At 33.5% G+C, this 16,725-nt stretch overlaps 2 protein-coding genes across 4 annotated transcripts; both read right to left on the reverse strand.

The window, feature by feature from the left end:
• Nucleotides 1–820: 820 nt before the first annotated feature.
• LOC111802780 (general transcription factor IIF subunit 2-like) lies at nucleotides 821–7,556 on the reverse strand. Of its 2 annotated transcripts, XM_023687257.1 has the most exons (7): nucleotides 7,207–7,556; nucleotides 5,261–5,369; nucleotides 3,960–4,090; nucleotides 3,797–3,868; nucleotides 3,501–3,647; nucleotides 2,697–2,757; nucleotides 821–1,120 (listed from the first exon to the last, which is right to left on the reverse strand). In XM_023687257.1, exons 1-7 carry the CDS (start codon nucleotides 7,456–7,458, stop codon nucleotides 1,062–1,064), a joined length of 831 nt encoding a protein of 276 aa, XP_023543025.1. In that variant the 5' UTR covers nucleotides 7,459–7,556; the 3' UTR covers nucleotides 821–1,061. The 2 variants fall into 2 exon arrangements, with proteins under 2 accessions (XP_023543025.1, XP_023543024.1); XM_023687256.1 differs by lacking the exon at nucleotides 821–1,120 and having other exon boundaries at nucleotides 2,397–2,757.
• Nucleotides 7,557–8,455: 899 nt separating this feature from the next.
• LOC111795385 (beta-taxilin) lies at nucleotides 8,456–16,286 on the reverse strand. Of its 2 annotated transcripts, XM_023677793.1 has the most exons (13): nucleotides 16,146–16,286; nucleotides 15,438–15,596; nucleotides 14,820–15,260; nucleotides 13,958–14,040; nucleotides 13,241–13,349; nucleotides 12,405–12,472; nucleotides 11,845–11,922; nucleotides 11,410–11,474; nucleotides 10,656–10,722; nucleotides 10,369–10,551; nucleotides 10,161–10,217; nucleotides 9,892–9,987; nucleotides 8,456–8,825 (listed from the first exon to the last, which is right to left on the reverse strand). In XM_023677793.1, exons 3-13 carry the CDS (start codon nucleotides 15,253–15,255, stop codon nucleotides 8,691–8,693), a joined length of 1,377 nt encoding a protein of 458 aa, XP_023533561.1. In that variant the 5' UTR covers nucleotides 15,256–15,260; nucleotides 15,438–15,596; nucleotides 16,146–16,286; the 3' UTR covers nucleotides 8,456–8,690. The 2 variants fall into 2 exon arrangements, with proteins under 2 accessions (XP_023533561.1, XP_023533553.1); XM_023677785.1 differs by lacking the exon at nucleotides 15,438–15,596.
• Between the last annotated feature and the right edge of the window lie 439 nt (nucleotides 16,287–16,725).

Genomic DNA, 16,725 nt, shown 5'->3' on the forward strand with positions numbered 1-16,725 from the left:
TATATGAAAGAAAACACTCCACATTAATTTTTTACTAACTTTAAATTAATTTAAAATAATTTGAAAATAAAAAGACTAAAATATATTAAAATTTATTGAAAATATAAAGACTAAAATAGAATAAAAATAATATTTTTATTTTTATTTATTTATTTGAATTCAAAAGATAGAAGTAAATAAGGGAATGCTGAACTTTAATCTGTTTCACTTCCTTTTTGTTTAATTTAATTTAATTTAATTTATTAATTATTCCTCCCTCTCATTTACTTGACTATTATTTCTCAACTTTCAAGATTTTTTTCTTCCTTTTTTTTTATTTCTCTCCCTTTACCTTTACTTTTTTTTTATTCAAAATAAAAATAAGCCAATATTTATTATATAAGAACGTTATGCACAAATTGACTATAATCTATAACAGTGATAGATAATAAATAATTTATATATATTTTTTTAAGTATAGTTGAATCTAGATTATTAGTCCAATAATTTAAAGATCATTAAATTTTTAGTATAATTTAATGTTTTATCTACAAAATTATACTGAAATGGGCAATTAAGTGTGGTTAAAAATAATAATAATCAAACAATGTTAAACCATATTTATACTTGAAATTCAAAAGTATTTTTCTTTAAAAAACGACATGTCGGTTTTCGAGATTTGAATTTGATTTCAGATGGGTACCTAAGAAGTCAAAATAATTTTTTATAAAAAAGAAAGTAAATAGAAATAAGATGATGAAATCCTATGAGTTCAAGTTTAAGAAGAAACTGAATCCAATCAATACTTACAAATAACAAGAGAAGTTTTTAACAAAAGCTGTGATCAAAAGCAACTAACTGGCATCACTATGTACAAATGAAAGCAACCAGGAAACCGATGATGGATGGATTCACATCTCTACAAAACTCCAGTGCTTACACTAATGAGTTCTACAAATTCGACAATACGAAATAATCACCTAAAAGCCTATCCTATACTATACTAAAAGAAACACCAAGGAAAACACACAAATCTTGCACTAAATGGACAGTCAAATACCAAAATCATTGAACCAACCGACCTATCGAGGTTTCGTTTCCTCACATGTTTCCTTGTACTCTGGCTTCAGCTCATATGTTCCTTGGTGAACGCCCTTGTTGTTGTAGNAATAGGTAGGTGAAGGCAGAGATGGAGTAGAAAAGAGAAATGCTTTCGATTTTTCTTTTTTGTTTTTGTTGCAGAACAGAGCGGAGAGAGAGAGAGAGAGATGAAACGACGCCGTGCAAGACACACGCCTTGGTTGGAGTTGTGAAAGAGGGAGGGAGAAATTGGTAATTTTAATAGGGAAATTTTGGGAAAGAGGCGTGGCGTATGGCGGGCGTCCACGACCTAATTTTGGTCAACGCTTTGCAGCTGCCTCCTTTGTTTTTTTCTTGCTGCCGAAATGGGCTTTAGGTTCCCTCATTGTGGGCCCACTCGCCACGCGCTTCACGCGCTTTAAATGCAACTCTTCCTCTGCCCAGCCTGAACTTGGAAGTACTCCCCCCTGGTCTCCCTCTCAATTATTATTATTAGGTTAATTATTGTTTTTTCTATTATATGAAAGAAAACACTCCACATTAATTTTTTACTAACTTTAAATTAATTTAAAATAATTTGAAAATAAAAAGACTAAAATATATTAAAATTTATTGAAAATATAAAGACTAAAATAGAATAAAAATAATATTTTTATTTTTATTTATTTATTTGAATTCAAAAGATAGAAGTAAATAAGGGAATGCTGAACTTTAATCTGTTTCACTTCCTTTTTGTTTAATTTAATTTAATTTAATTTATTAATTATTCCTCCCTCTCATTTACTTGACTATTATTTCTCAACTTTCAAGATTTTTTTCTTCCTTTTTTTTTATTTCTCTCCCTTTACCTTTACTTTTTTTTTATTCAAAATAAAAATAAGCCAATATTTATTATATAAGAACGTTATGCACAAATTGACTATAATCTATAACAGTGATAGATAATAAATAATTTATATATATTTTTTTAAGTATAGTTGAATCTAGATTATTAGTCCAATAATTTAAAGATCATTAAATTTTTAGTATAATTTAATGTTTTATCTACAAAATTATACTGAAATGGGCAATTAAGTGTGGTTAAAAATAATAATAATCAAACAATGTTAAACCATATTTATACTTGAAATTCAAAAGTATTTTTCTTTAAAAAACGACATGTCGGTTTTCGAGATTTGAATTTGATTTCAGATGGGTACCTAAGAAGTCAAAATAATTTTTTATAAAAAAGAAAGTAAATAGAAATAAGATGATGAAATCCTATGAGTTCAAGTTTAAGAAGAAACTGAATCCAATCAATACTTACAAATAACAAGAGAAGTTTTTAACAAAAGCTGTGATCAAAAGCAACTAACTGGCATCACTATGTACAAATGAAAGCAACCAGGAAACCGATGATGGATGGATTCACATCTCTACAAAACTCCAGTGCTTACACTAATGAGTTCTACAAATTCGACAATACGAAATAATCACCTAAAAGCCTATCCTATACTATACTAAAAGAAACACCAAGGAAAACACACAAATCTTGCACTAAATGGACAGTCAAATACCAAAATCATTGAACCAACCGACCTATCGAGGTTTCGTTTCCTCACATGTTTCCTTGTACTCTGGCTTCAGCTCATATGTTCCTTGGTGAACGCCCTTGTTGTTGTAGACACAGAGATCTTTAAGGATTTCTTTCATATATTGCTGCAAAAATCAGATGAGCATTCATGAGGTGTGCCAATTCAAGATAAATCTTATTTCGGGTTGGTCGGTCTCTCGAGTCAACGGTTTTGATGTCCAATATGGTTGTCTTTCAAAGAGACTAAAAATGAACTTGTAGTTGACAAATTATCATATTGGTTGTCTTATGTCCAATATGGTTGTCTCTAAGTCAGATGATAAACTAAACGTGCAAAATTAGCATTCATCATGTGTGCCAGTTCAAGATAAATCTTATTTCAGGTCGATCGGTCTCTCGAAACAACTGTTTTGATGTCCAATATGGTTGTCTTTCAAAGAGACTAAAAATGAACTTGTAGTTGACAAATTATCATATTGGTTGTATTATGTCCAATATGGTTGTCTCTAAGTCAGATGATAAACTAAACGTGCAAAATTAGCATTCATCATGTGTGCCAGTTCAAGATAAATCTTATTTCAGGTCGATCGGTCTCTCGAAACAACTGTTTTGATGTCCAATATGGTTGTCTTTCAAAGAGACTAAAAATGAACTTGTAGTTGACAAATTATCATATTGGTTGTATTATGTCCAATATGGTTGTCTCTAAATCGATTGTTGACAGATTAATGTATATTTATAAACATGCTCTGAAATGATGCACAAGGAAAAAAACAAATGATTCATTTCGATGAGGTAAAAACCAGGTGATAAACTATAGGTGCAAACTTAGTATTAGATGGGTGTGCAAATTCAAGATAAAGCTTACTTCAGGTTGATCGGTCTCTTGAATCAATTGTTTTGAGGTCCAATATGGCTGTCTTTCAAAGAGCCTAAAAATGATCTTCTCCAATTCGCCACGCTCCTTCCTCAGCCTCTTATTTTCCGATCCCTTGCTCACCACCTTCTTCTTCTCCTATACCACATTTGTTCACACAAATAGTAAAAAATAATTCTTGGAAGCATTTGAACAAGCTTCCGCCTGACTATGAGGTTAGATAGATATAGTTGAACTTGACAATGAGAATATATGAAACAATGTAGAAAAGAAAGTAGTATAAGTACTGCAGCTCCAAATGACAACACGTCCATCCCTGGCATTGGCCTCATATGTCCTCCTGTGACATGATCAATCACCTGTATGGAATGTTTGGAAATTTGAACCAGAAGATCATAAAAGAAATAACCAAACACCCAAGTACGTTGCATAGAAAGTTACAAAGGAGACCTGAATCTGTCTGCTTTTGGTCATAGACTTGTGAGTTCTTTCACGACAGAGTTTCCCGTAACTATCAAGATTTTGATCATGCGGCTTCATGTCAAATTTGTTCAGTATTTTTCCTTCAACAGTAAACTTCCCTAAATTGAAAGAAGAATTGATACCATAAGGCAGATATTCTGTAGTAATGATCTAAAATAATGTTGAATAAGTTCAAAGAATAAAAAAAAGTTATAGCTGCTCTAAATTTCTGAAAGTCTTTGAACACAGAGAATTTCAATATTTCAAGATGAAAAATAGAAGTTATAGCTGCTCTAGATTTCTTGAAGTCTCTATAGCACACAGAACTTATCAGTTTTATTTGTTTGTCCAGTAAATAAGCAGAAATTTGAAGATAAAGATCAAGATGGTGGAAATTTGAATAGAAGTTCTCTATACTATAACTCAATCAATGTAAATCTCCTCTGCTAACATTACAGAATCTCAATGTAAAAAGCTGGAACGAACATATAAATGTCAAGACAGAAAATACTTAAGAACCCTGTTCGTATGCAAAGACAAATCTTTTCTGCAGAATTTGATCAACAAGTGCTTTGAGATCATTTACTCCATCTCTTACTGCTGAAAACATGTTTTAGTTTTCATCAGATAAAATATGTGCATCGAGATCAACTACCCCATCTCAATACACCAGATGTTGGACAGAAAAGGAATTAAAGAGGATTGATGAGAGAAAGGACACAGAAAGGGATAGAACTTGGAGGGAAATATAAGCAAACAAGCTTCATCTCACCTAATTGGGAAGTACAACAGAAGCCTAATGAACTTGTTGTAGTCAGATTAATCTAAAGAAACTGTCTCTCATACTAACTCCCACATTGTGAACTTTTCTTTTTCTTTTTGAACAATGGTCACACTATATAAATAACCAGCAAGAAGCGTATTAAGATATCTCTCATGCCCAAACCTAGGAATTTTATAAAGCTTCCTAATTAAAATATATTTGAAAGAGATAATAGCAACAATTCAACCATTGTTGACTATCAAACTCATGATGTTTACTACCATAAAATTAATATTGAATAGACAATTTTGAAAATAATTACTGGCACACATATAGTCAAAGTAAATAAAAATAGATATTCACATCCAAGATTAATGAAGATGCCAATAACAGTAGAACAAATTATATCAATTGAATCTCATATCAAAATCAGAGTAATAGTTCATCCAACTGACAAGTAAACATTTGAAGGCATCATATTCATCGGTCAGTTTTTAATAAGCAGGCCAGAGCGACATAAACCAACCTTGTGCTGACTCAGAAAATACAGACATCGGAATGAAATCTGTGGACATATTCAATGAGTAGGCTCTTAATGCTTTTCCAGAGTCGGTGTCAGCCAATTCCATGGTAAACTAAAATCATAGAGGCATTGTAAGCTGAAGAAATAAAGCAAACAGATGCTGAAATAATTCATCTCTAATTTCACTTCTAGTATAACTAATAACCAGTGTAAGTACCCTTGCTTGAGAAAAAAAACTTAAGCTCAACTTTGAAATAACAGATAAAGTTTCTTGCATTTACAAATCAGAAAATCTACAAGAAGGGTTAAAAAGGTAAGTAAATCGACAGTCTGTTAGGACGAATAATAGAACCATTACGACGACCTTATTGGAATAAGATTGTTTCTATAGGTTGTACCTTGGTGTGCTTGAGTTATTAAATAATAATAAAAATAATAGAACCATTACAGGAGCTGTGAGTAAACATTCTTTAGAGATAATTGTAGTAAAAGATTGTATCACAATTGGAAGGCCAAAGCCCTGAAAGGCGCTCTCAGCAACATATGGATTAGTTTTCACTTCATGGATAAAGTATTCATCTTCTATGACAAATAACTCCACAATTTATTAAAGGAGAAATAACTAAGAACCATCTTGGAAATGTGCCTTGCAAGAAAATAATTTAAAAGCAAAGAGAAAGTCATAAACATGACATGGCTAGCATTACAAATAGGTAATCTGTCATAGTATTATGGTAAACTTAGTCAAATTGTGATGAAAAAAACTATTTTCTTACTAAAAGGTACCTGAGCCTCCTTGCACATGGCCAAACCAAAGGTCTAGTAATTTTTAACTAAAACCATGTACAAGTCACAACAATTACACAGCATCTTCTTATCTAACACGCTAATAAACCAGAGATCAACAGCAAAAAATTCTCTCACCAATTCAAAGCTCTAAATAAATTCTAAACAGTGACATAGTTTGGGAACATACAGCATTTCACAATCTAAAGATTCTATTGTTACTCATTCAAGATATTTTTTTCTTAGCATTTCACAACAACCGTGTCTACTAACAAACATCTCAACTAAGTTTATGGGACAATCACATGAGCCTATAACATCTGGTTGTGAGAAAACTTGTAGAACTTACATAAAGTTGAATTTGAATAAAAAAGTCACAATTTTTTATTAGTCAACAAATAACTTTAGGAATACAAGGTCGGTGTCGGGAAACATTTGAAGTTTTTAATTTGGAAACACATTGGACCCTTTGCCTCATCACCAGGCACTATAGACATCAAAGTGTGGCTAAAAAAAATATGGAAGAAAAGACAAGGAAGATTTGTGACGGAAAGCATGGACCCAAACCATTCAGTCATGGGCTCAGGGCGGGTTAAACACGAGAAAATGGGGACCAACAGTGATAACCAACAACATCCTGTACAAATCCTTTAGTCAGTAGAAAGTGATAAAACACTACCACTAAATTACTTTATTTTTACCAATCTCCATAAATTCCTGATCCCCTGTGCTCTAAAAATAGCAGTCCAAATTAAATACATATGATTGTTAAGAAACCAAGCATGTAAACCAGAAGGACCCCATTCACAGAAAGCATCACGAGAACGCAACAGTGAGAAAGCAATTTAGGCTAACCACACGGCAATGAAACTTTAACAAAGAATAAAAGTTTCCGTAATCAGTGAAATAAGGAAGGAACAAAAAGATTAAACTGAGTAATCAATGAAAAGAAATTATAAACTAAAAGAACGGCAAATGCATGCACAGAAGCAAACAGAAAGCCCTAAGATAAAGACAGTACGAAAACAAGAAGCAATGAACAAGGCAATCTAAAATGGAAAACATGCAAAAGAAAGTAAGAAACGCAAAAAATCACACAATACAGTAAGAAGAGAGCCCCCAATCCAAAACCAAAAACGCCATAGCAAGATGACATTATATACCTCAGTAGATGAAGAATCATCGTCATCATTCGACTGCAGAGGATCAACAGAAACAATGACCTTAGCGACCGGACGAGAAGGATCATCCGGCGAATTGGAAAGGGCGCGAGTTACAACTTGCGGGCATTTCAAGAGCCACATTGCTCTGTCCGCCTTGTTCGTCTCCAAAAAGTCGGTTCCGGCGACGGTGCTGCTATTGCTGTGGAGTTTTCTGGAACTGCCACGGTCGATGGGTTTGTCGTCGCCGTCCATTGCAGAAGAGAGAGCAGGAAGAAGAAGAAGGAAAGCAATGATACGTCTACGGAAGTGAAAAAAATTGAAAGGAAATGGGACAAACGGTTTTGGTTAGAAAGGCATTTTCCGTAACTAACCTCGGTTCCAAGATTTGGATTATATGGACGAATTGCAATGCCGGAAGCCCGGAGAGTGGGGTCCACCTCAATATGCCACACCTGGATTCTTTTTTTTTTTTTTTTTTTTTTTTTTTTTTTTTTTTTTTTTTTTTTTTTTTTTTTTTTTTTTTTTTTTTTTTTTTTTTTTTTTTTTTTTTTTTTTTNATTATGAGTTTAATTTCTTAAGATTATATATTTTAATTATGTTTGTAAATTTTAAATATGTGGCTTTAGGTCTATTATCGCGTCATATAAAGGAAGACCTAATTTTCAAATTTTTGTTTCTAAAATCTTATATGTTCTTTTTTTAAATAAAAGATGAAACTGATTTAGGGAAAGGACGAAAAAACGAGTACAATTTTCAAAAATCGAATAGTTATAAAATTGGTTAGTAAATCAGCTTATAAGGAAGTATATTGAAAACAACGAATGAATGTCGATATCTTGACATCGCTTCTATATTCCATATAAGAAATGGCACTAGAGTCAAATTTGCAAGTCTCATTTATCCTTTCATTATCCTAGAATTAGAAAAGTGGGTCCAACGTCTAAAAGTCTTAATCGGATAATTTGCTAATTAAAAGCCTTGAAAATTTTAGTCTAAAACATCTCATTTATCTTTAAAAAAGGATTTGAGTCGAAACATTTATGCATTGGTAGGCTGTTGGGCTTAATCCAACACCTTACAACACGAGCTGCCGGCAGCCATGCACCACATGTGTCCGCATTCTCGAAAGCACCCCTCTTTCAGGATGGTTCACAGCACCACACCAATCCATCTCGAACTTGGTGATTAAATTCTACAACAGTGACGATACTGTAGGAGAGGTTATGCGAAAAAATAGCTCGACGCCATAACGATAAAATAATAACTATCCAGTGATCATTGGAAACAAGAGTTCTTCCTTTGGCAAGAAAAATCAGTTTTAATCCTAGAAAAGCTGACAACAATGGACATGGACATGGACATGGTAATCTTAAAATCACAAAATAACTATTTGCTCAGCTTGAAGACAGTCAAGTTGCAATGTAAGAGTTATGTATTGAAATCCTCTCAGGAAATTTCATATTTTAACAGAATAAGTTAAGGCTTCACACTGAAGTTGAATCAGAGCTGTTGCTTCCCATGGAACTTTGTTTCCTTTCGGCCTGAAGCGATCGACACAACGATTCGAGCTTTTCTTTCTGATTCTTGGTTTTCTCCAGCTGTTTCTTCAAGCCTTCCCGCTGCTCAACCAGAATTTAACTCAAAATACAATACTACAGTAATGTAAAGACTGATTAAGCTCTTAAGTGCACTTAAAATGCAGGACCAAAGTTTTTTAAAGCTCTAAGGTGCAATAGCCTCTCCAGAGACATAATAGGTGCAATGCGCCAAAAAAAGTGCATACCGTTTTTTTTTTTTTTTTTGTGAGATGCACTATATATAAGAACATACATAAGGAAGAGACAGCATGGTTCTAGTTTTTAACTAATAAAGAAGAAAAACCGTAAAGGCAAGGCGCTAGACCTACACACACGCCTCACGGTGCCTTCCAAAATACCGCTTAGGACAGCGAGAGCCTAGTCTACATAGTGATTTAGTTCACATAAATCTGACTCTAGTCTGTTGTACAGCTATGTGAAGCACATCATTTGACTAATGAATAGGGAATGTCAATGACAAATGTCTGAATTTGTTATAGTTCAAACCAAAGACCGTAGAGATTCAAATATGTATGTTTAAAACAGATTATTAGCGATTCAAATATGTAACTTTAACAAAAGATTATTAGCGCTTAATGAGTTAATAAGTTACGCTTAAGTTGACACAAATAACTACAGATGAAACAACTACTTTGGAATAACAATGTGACATGCGGTTTCCAGAAATGGCAACATGCCCACTCAATAAGGCAATAAGGTACATGCATTTATGATATTGAGTTTATATCTGCATAAATTAAGATGAAAGCAAAACAAGCATAAGATGAAGCGTAAGGCTTGTTTGCAATATGGTCCCATTTACTTTTAAGAACAATAATACAACAAACATTTATTTGGATAGTTATCTTTTAAATGCTTTTTCTTTTAAAATGGCCCGTCTCGTACTTTAGAACTAATGCCATTTTTCTTCCTAAATCACGAACTTGCGATTAATAGTATTTTCAGGTGCACACTCACTTTAATCTCTACCAGCCACCCAACCATTATTTTTTTTAAATAGAGACAAACAACTGTTTTTGAAACAAGGAATTACTGTTTGATGTTGCCAAACAAATATACAATAAAATTATAGCGAGTGTAGGTATACCTCATCAAGAAGCTCAATAAGAGTAACGTCTGATTTCTCACATTTGCTCTTCAAGAATGAATTTTCCTTCTTGAGTTCCTTGATGGATTTTGTCATCTATATACATAAAAAGAGAGACAGACTAAACAATTGAGGAGAGAAGAGCACAAGTAGATAGTAGTTTAATCAAGTGTATCGTGCAACAAGAAAGCCTTTGGGGACCTTTACCCCTCTTTAGAGAGAGAGAGAGAGAGAGAGAGAGAGAGGTGAGTGGGGGAAGAAGAGTTTACCTTCTCAATTTCTTGTTTGAAGGTTTCAAATACCTCATTGCTTTTTAATAATGCATCCTGTAACATTAATCAGTACATAAACTAAGCTTAGGTTAACTTGGTAAGTCATTCCATAAATGACGTAACGTAATATCATTAGAAAAAATTCATTTATATGAAATATGTTTCTAAATTAATTTAAAAGATCACTACCAAACTCAAGCCCTACTTGGAATTGTTGAAACTTTTCTCCATCAGCTGTTAGTTGTAAACGCAGATTTTTTTCTGTTGCTAATAATTGTGAAATTTGCTCTGCATATGATTTCATTTGAGATTGTTCCTGAATCAGTTTCTCCTCACATTGCTTAGTTTTCAGATCAGCAATCTGAAGTTCTAGTGTTTTCTGCTTCAACTGTTTGTTCATGTACAAAACATTATGAATCAATTCGGCCTCACAAAATAAATAGTTAAACATGCAAGGAGTACTGACTTCAGCCACAGAAGTGTAAACTTTACCTTCTGTGCAAATTGCTGTTCGGAAAGAGCAAACTGGTCAATTAGTTGCTTCAGTTTATTCCTTAAGCTGGATATATACAAAAAATTTGGAGAACCAAAAGAAAGAAATGTTATTTTTATAATTCAAGTCCTCAATTAACTATTCAAACAACGTTTAATGGGAAAATCTAACATATTGATATTGTTTACTTAAGAAAGTAACGTATACTACTTGCTCAAAGATAAGTGCAAGGAGAGGTCCATGGATAAGGGAGGAGAAATTATCAAATGACTAAGAATGTTGCTCTTATGAACAAATGGTTCTGCCAGTCTAGAGCCCTGTAGCACAAGATTTTTGGCAAGTTTGGGGATCACTCGAATGGTTGGGTATGTATGCAAACTTAGAAGAGCTATTGTTGTTATCCCAGATCCTCTCCCCATCGTTTACACCATCGGCAAAGAGATCGGGGCATTTGGTCCTTTGAGTCTACAAAGATTCTCTCAAGCAGTTCAGTTTTTATAGACACCTCTACAATTCTCAGTATTATGGAAGATGCGTCCCTTTTAAAAAAAAAAAGGTATTGAGGCAAAGTTACTTCCTAAAGATAATATCAAACACCATTTTTACTTCTAGAAAATGGTAGCATGGCATGCACTCATAGTAGTTCATGCCTGGGTACACGGTATTCAAGGTTAGCCTTCACACAAGTAAGATGCAAAAACAAAAATACTTGTCTATTTTAACTATTTTAGCATAAAATGAACTTCATCTTACGTTTCATTCTCTTTCAGCTGGGCAAGGCATTCATCCTTTTGCTCTTCTAGCTTAATGCTAACATCCTGTCAAATAATAAACACGAGCAATATAATAATAAATAATAACAAGCACAGAGAGAGGAGCCCTGATTTACTTAACCCAAGTATAGATTTGCCTGTTAAGTTTCATCAAACAATTTACATGCATCCTTAAATTTAGTTTTATCATTATCATTCTGTTTGACAGGAAACGCTATCAGCTCTATGAATAGGTAATTGGAAAGGAGAAAGGACAAATAGCGATTTATTTTCAAAACAAGAAGATCAGAACTTGCAATTGTTCCCTCAAATTAATTAAACAATTCTCACCTACTGGAGGAAATGTAGATATAAAACCCATTATATCTTTAATTGTTTTACAGTTTATAATCAAGTTACTCGCACAAAATCATACCTTGATTGCATCCTGAAACTTGACTGATAATTCTGTTCTCAGGCTCTGTCCCTCAGTTGAGACCCGTTTGCATTCATCCTATGTTTCATTTGCGTAGATATTATTATTTATTAGAAGGTAACTTATATAGAAAAAAAGTAACGATAGAGATGATTGAACGGAGAAGAAAACAGGTATACAATGGAATTCAGATAAAACTGGTGACAGATCAAGAAGCATTGAGACACATACTGACATAAATACCCAGTCAATACCATACACATCAACCGGAACCTCAATTTTTATATATACATACGTCGAAGTGTCATATTAGTTATTAGCTCTCTCATAACAATTTAACAAAAAAAAAAACAAAAAAAAANAAAAAAAAAAAAAAAAAAAAAAAAAAAAAAAAAAAAAAAATTAACATTTGAGACCAAATTTATAGATTTGTGGAAATACTATAACTAAATTGAAATGAATTCAAGTACAAATCAATGTTAAGAACCACCAAAAATAAATAAATAACCAAGGCTAGAATTGTAATGAACATATATATGGATAAAAGCTGTAGATCATACCATTAGCATTTTGTTTTGACGCTGCAACTCCCTGCATAGTGACTCCAACCGGTCCCGGACAACAATAGCTGTGATAGGAGATGATGACATTACAAATCCGTAGCATGCAATTCCCAAATTAAGTATCATTGAAAATGCAAACCAATTTGAATAATGCAAGGACAGAAGAAAAATTTCCGAAGAGAGAGATGATAGATGAGATAATGTTATCATGCTATAAGCATGTCCAAATCTTTTGCCCAAATAAAATAAAGAACTATTAACTCCTACAAAGTTTTATTGACCTCCAAATAATTGAACATAGGTGGTTTTACTGTAATATAGCATATGCAAAGACAAAGAAAAAAGAAAAAAACTCTGCAGTAGCAAAAAATAAGACTGATCTAAAGTGCAGCAGTGTGGATTATCTTCAGTCTGCTACAACAAATAGGTAGACATTCTTATTGAAAATACAGAAGCAAGTCCATTCATTGCCCATAGGTCAGATAAGAAAGAAAACTTCCATTTCCAACAAAAGGCTGAACCCAGAAGCTTCACTGAAGCTATATGAAAAGAAAGTAAAAACATGAAAAAGAGGCTCACTTAGCTTAGAATTTGCATTAAAATTGAGAAATCTTTGTTGTCTTTTTAAAACAGTTGACAGACATCCAAACAATCTAATTGCAATCAAAGTTCATACTTCTAACTTCACACTATCTTGTAGGTATAGTGCTCAATTTGTTGTTAAAGACCAACGAATAACCAACATACATCATCATCTGGAATAAATTTCAAAAGAACTTGAAAATCAGACAATTGAAACAATAAAACTTGTCAAAGTTCACATCTATACTTGCCTGCATCTCTTTCTGTAAGAACTTGGTGATACTTTAAAGTAAATTCAAGAAATTCCTTTTCTGTCTTAAATGTCCGCTTTGGATTCTTGCGTTTGACTTCAGCACTTTCCTGAAAGTTAATGCACCTTAGTACTCCCAACAAAATTGCTGACCCTTAAATAGGATGCTGAAGACATGGGAAGTAAAACATAGCCTTCTATTCAACCAAATTCAGTCCATGGTAAATCACTGCAATGCTCCATGGAAAAACTCATTGTCACATCTTTTATCTAACAGGATAACTACCAGTGAGAATATTTATGAATGAGTTAAAAAATTATGATGACTTTTATACAACATTAGTTGCTACAAAGCGTTGTCAATTACTTGTCCTTCACAACTAACAACATTCTTTAAAAGTAGGTGTACTAAAGCATGATGGGTCTTGGAGCTTCGGTTCAAAAACCAAAGAGAAGGCAGGACGTATTAAATTGAAATAAGAGGCAAAGGAAAAAAGAAAGCAACTTCTGATATCAAGTCCAAGAGCTAACATTTGAAAATATTTACAAGTACTTTGGGAAACACAACGAGTCCACATCAGTTGTACAAATCAAAGAAGTGACCAGGACGTATTAAATTTCCTGAATCTTGCAGAAAGCTTAGAAATGCAGAAATAAGGTCAAAATAAATATTACCCATGCTAAAATGCAACGAAGCAAGCAATGCAAAATTACTCACAGGCTTTATGTTTTTTGCACCTTCAACAACCTTTGTTGACAATATTTCCTTCTCATGTGTTATGGATGCATCTAAGTCACCACCTGTGATGGAAAGAAGTAATAGAAGATAATAATGAGTACACTTCGACAACAGGAGCAGCAAAACTGTGAGCTACATGCCTGTTTACGCGCATCCCAGCAACCGACTCATACTACAATATTTGACACCGAAAAAACTTCTAGAACATTTAATACTCCAGGTAGTTGACTTGTATAGTTTGAACTCAACCTCGAATACAGCATTTACACCTCGATCCATTGAGCATTGCACCCACAGTAATTGCAGCAAACAAAATTGAACACATTAGTAATTAGATGATAGTGTCCTTCTCCGGTAATTGGAACAGAAGACTCCTAATCACTTCTTTTTTGTCACCAAAGGAAACAAACCAACAAAAGGTTGGTGTTACAATGTAAATGATCCAATATTTTATTGGCAAATCAAAACTAAATTTGCTAATATTTTCGACTCAACTGATTCATATTAAACGAAGGGAAAAATCTCTTTTGGCATCCTTTTCAAATTATATTGTCCGATTTCCTGATCTCAGCATCCCTGCAAATCTCTACTTCTCTTTTGGTCTCATTAGCATGGGCGTATTGTCCCCTAACTTGCCAACAACTGTTAGCATCCAACAGCATTTCTTCAGTGTATTGTTTTTCTTGCCAGACAAAAGCAGGATGAAACAAAGGAATGTCATGTATCCATTAATTCAAAAATGCGGACCGCAAGGTAAATAAACTAACCCTTCTCTGATTGGTATCCTGATTAAGAAAGATAATAATAACAAAAATGCATACGGCAAGGTAAATAAACTAACCCTTCTCTGAACTTTGAGCTTCCTCTTGAGCTTGTCCTTTTATTTTGCTGCATCCAGACTCATCAATTGAAGTCTCGTTAGAAGCTTCTTTAACATTAAGAATGGCAGTTTCTGCTTGTTCCGTACAGCTCTTATCAGCCACCTTTTCCAAACCCTCCGAATTATTAAATTTTTCTGTCTCAGATAAAGCAACAGGAAAACTTTCTAACTTCTGGGTCTTCTCTGTTTTGTACGGTTCAGTTTCAGAAGTTTCCACAATCTCATGCCTTTGCCTATTGGAACAATCAGATTCTGATTGGGCTTTGTATATGCAATCTAATGGCTTCGCTTGTTCAGAAATTTGAGCTGAAGGTGTTTGAGTTTCTGCGGAGCTTTCAACAAAATCATCCAGCGATGAATTAACTTCAGGAGGGTGATTTAGACCTGGGTTCTCCATACGACCTACATTTTGTACAATCGTGATCAGAATTTTTATGCAACACCATATGGGAATATCATCACATGATTGGTCAAAAACAAAATTGAAATCTAGAGCTTGCTATCAATTTTGATTTAAACGAGGTACACTTTTAACTACACTTCTTTAGTAACATCAGGAACTTGGTTCTAGACTCTTACTTTTAGTATGGGAATAACGCAACCTTGTCTACCCAGCAGGTTGAAATGTTTTCCCGCTAAATCAGAACCAACACTCAATCTTGGAGTACTTGTCTCACGACTTCTGAAGTATTAGAAATTCAGGTAGTCGTTCACCGTCATCTTGTGCTGGATGTCCTTCTGTCCCAAAAAACAAGATGATTCATTTGAACTCCTCTTATATGAGCATCATCTCAACACCACAACTTCTATGAACAAATAAACCGTCATACGGTTTAATCCGACCTCCACCGATAAAGCTACATACCTAAATCGAGACCTTGGCTAAACATGCTGCTCCAGGAAGAAAATAGCGAATGCAATATGTTTGTAAAAGCATGCCATACATGTAGCCTTAAGAAACCAAATACAATAACAGAAAGAGTCAACCAAAACCTTAGATTACAGGAACAAGAAAACTTCAGCTCAATTTTCAATTTTCAAAACTTGCAGGATAGCACGACGCTTATATCCTCAAAACCCTCGCAAGATTCAAAAGTTATGGAGAAGCAACCATTTCCTAACTAGAACAGTGCGCCACATGCAGTTCGCTACATTTTCCAAATAACCAAACGGCAAAACTGAAAGCAAAATAAATCCTATCCAGCAAAAGGAGAAGAAATCCGCACAGTTTCTCAAGAATTTTGAAGCTCGCAAGTAGAAAAGCGAAGAAGAAAATGAGAGAATTACCAAGCTGCTTGAGAACGGTGAAGTTGACACCGGCGGAGCGATCTACGGTGTCCGTGCAGTGACTCAGTCCAGCCCCCGAAGCTCCCCGAACCGATTTCAATAGCGTCAACTTTTTTTTTATTTCTTCCCGCAATTGCCATTAGCGACGCTGTATTTACTGGATTTTTTTAAATAATAAATAAAGATACTCTTTTGTCCTAAATTTTTATTATAGTTCCCTTTAGTTCCTAGTTTAAAATTTTTATATTTAAAAAATTTGGGTTGAATTTGAATTTAATTTTGATTTGGTCTTTATGACTATATATTTACTCCTAAGTTAAGTTTTTATTTAATGTTTATTTTTGTTCGGATTAAATTTCGTTAATTAATTCTAAACTCAAAACATAGGTAAAAACAAGTTATTTTGAAATTTATAAATTAAATATAAATTAAACTTAAAACTCGAAGGTAGAATTGTAATGTATTGAAACTTAGAGTACAGATGAAGACATACATTTTCCAATGTCACGATTGAAGAAAGCATATATTTTAATTAGCTGAGATATACTCAAGTTAGCGTGTAATATATCCTTAAAAAATA

Source organism: Cucurbita pepo, chromosome LG01 (genome assembly GCF_002806865.2).
Source record: "Cucurbita pepo subsp. pepo cultivar mu-cu-16 chromosome LG01, ASM280686v2, whole genome shotgun sequence".
In the NCBI taxonomy this organism is placed as follows: Eukaryota; Viridiplantae; Streptophyta; class Magnoliopsida; order Cucurbitales; family Cucurbitaceae; genus Cucurbita; species Cucurbita pepo.

Excerpts from the sequence above, each read along its gene's own strand:
- LOC111795385 (XM_023677785.1), bottom strand. The coding sequence starts at position 15,255 with ATGGAGAACCCAGGTCTAAATCACCCTCCTGAAGTTAATTCATCGCTG. Across the intron at positions 14,041-14,819 it reads AGCTCAAAGTTCAGAGAAGG|GTGGTGACTTAGATGCATCC; the intron begins GTTAGTTTATTT and ends TTTCCATCACAG. Across the intron at positions 10,218-10,368 it reads AAAAGTTTCAACAATTCCAA|GATGCATTATTAAAAAGCAA; the intron begins GTAGGGCTTGAG and ends TTAATGTTACAG.
- LOC111802780 (XM_023687257.1), bottom strand. The coding sequence starts at position 7,458 with ATGGACGGCGACGACAAACCCATCGACCGTGGCAGTTCCAGAAAACTC. Across the intron at positions 3,869-3,959 it reads CCAAAAGCAGACAGATTCAG|GTGATTGATCATGTCACAGG; the intron begins GTCTCCTTTGTA and ends CATTCCATACAG. Across the intron at positions 2,758-3,500 it reads AAGAGACCGATCAACCTGAA|CAATATATGAAAGAAATCCT; the intron begins GTAAGCTTTATC and ends TGATTTTTGCAG.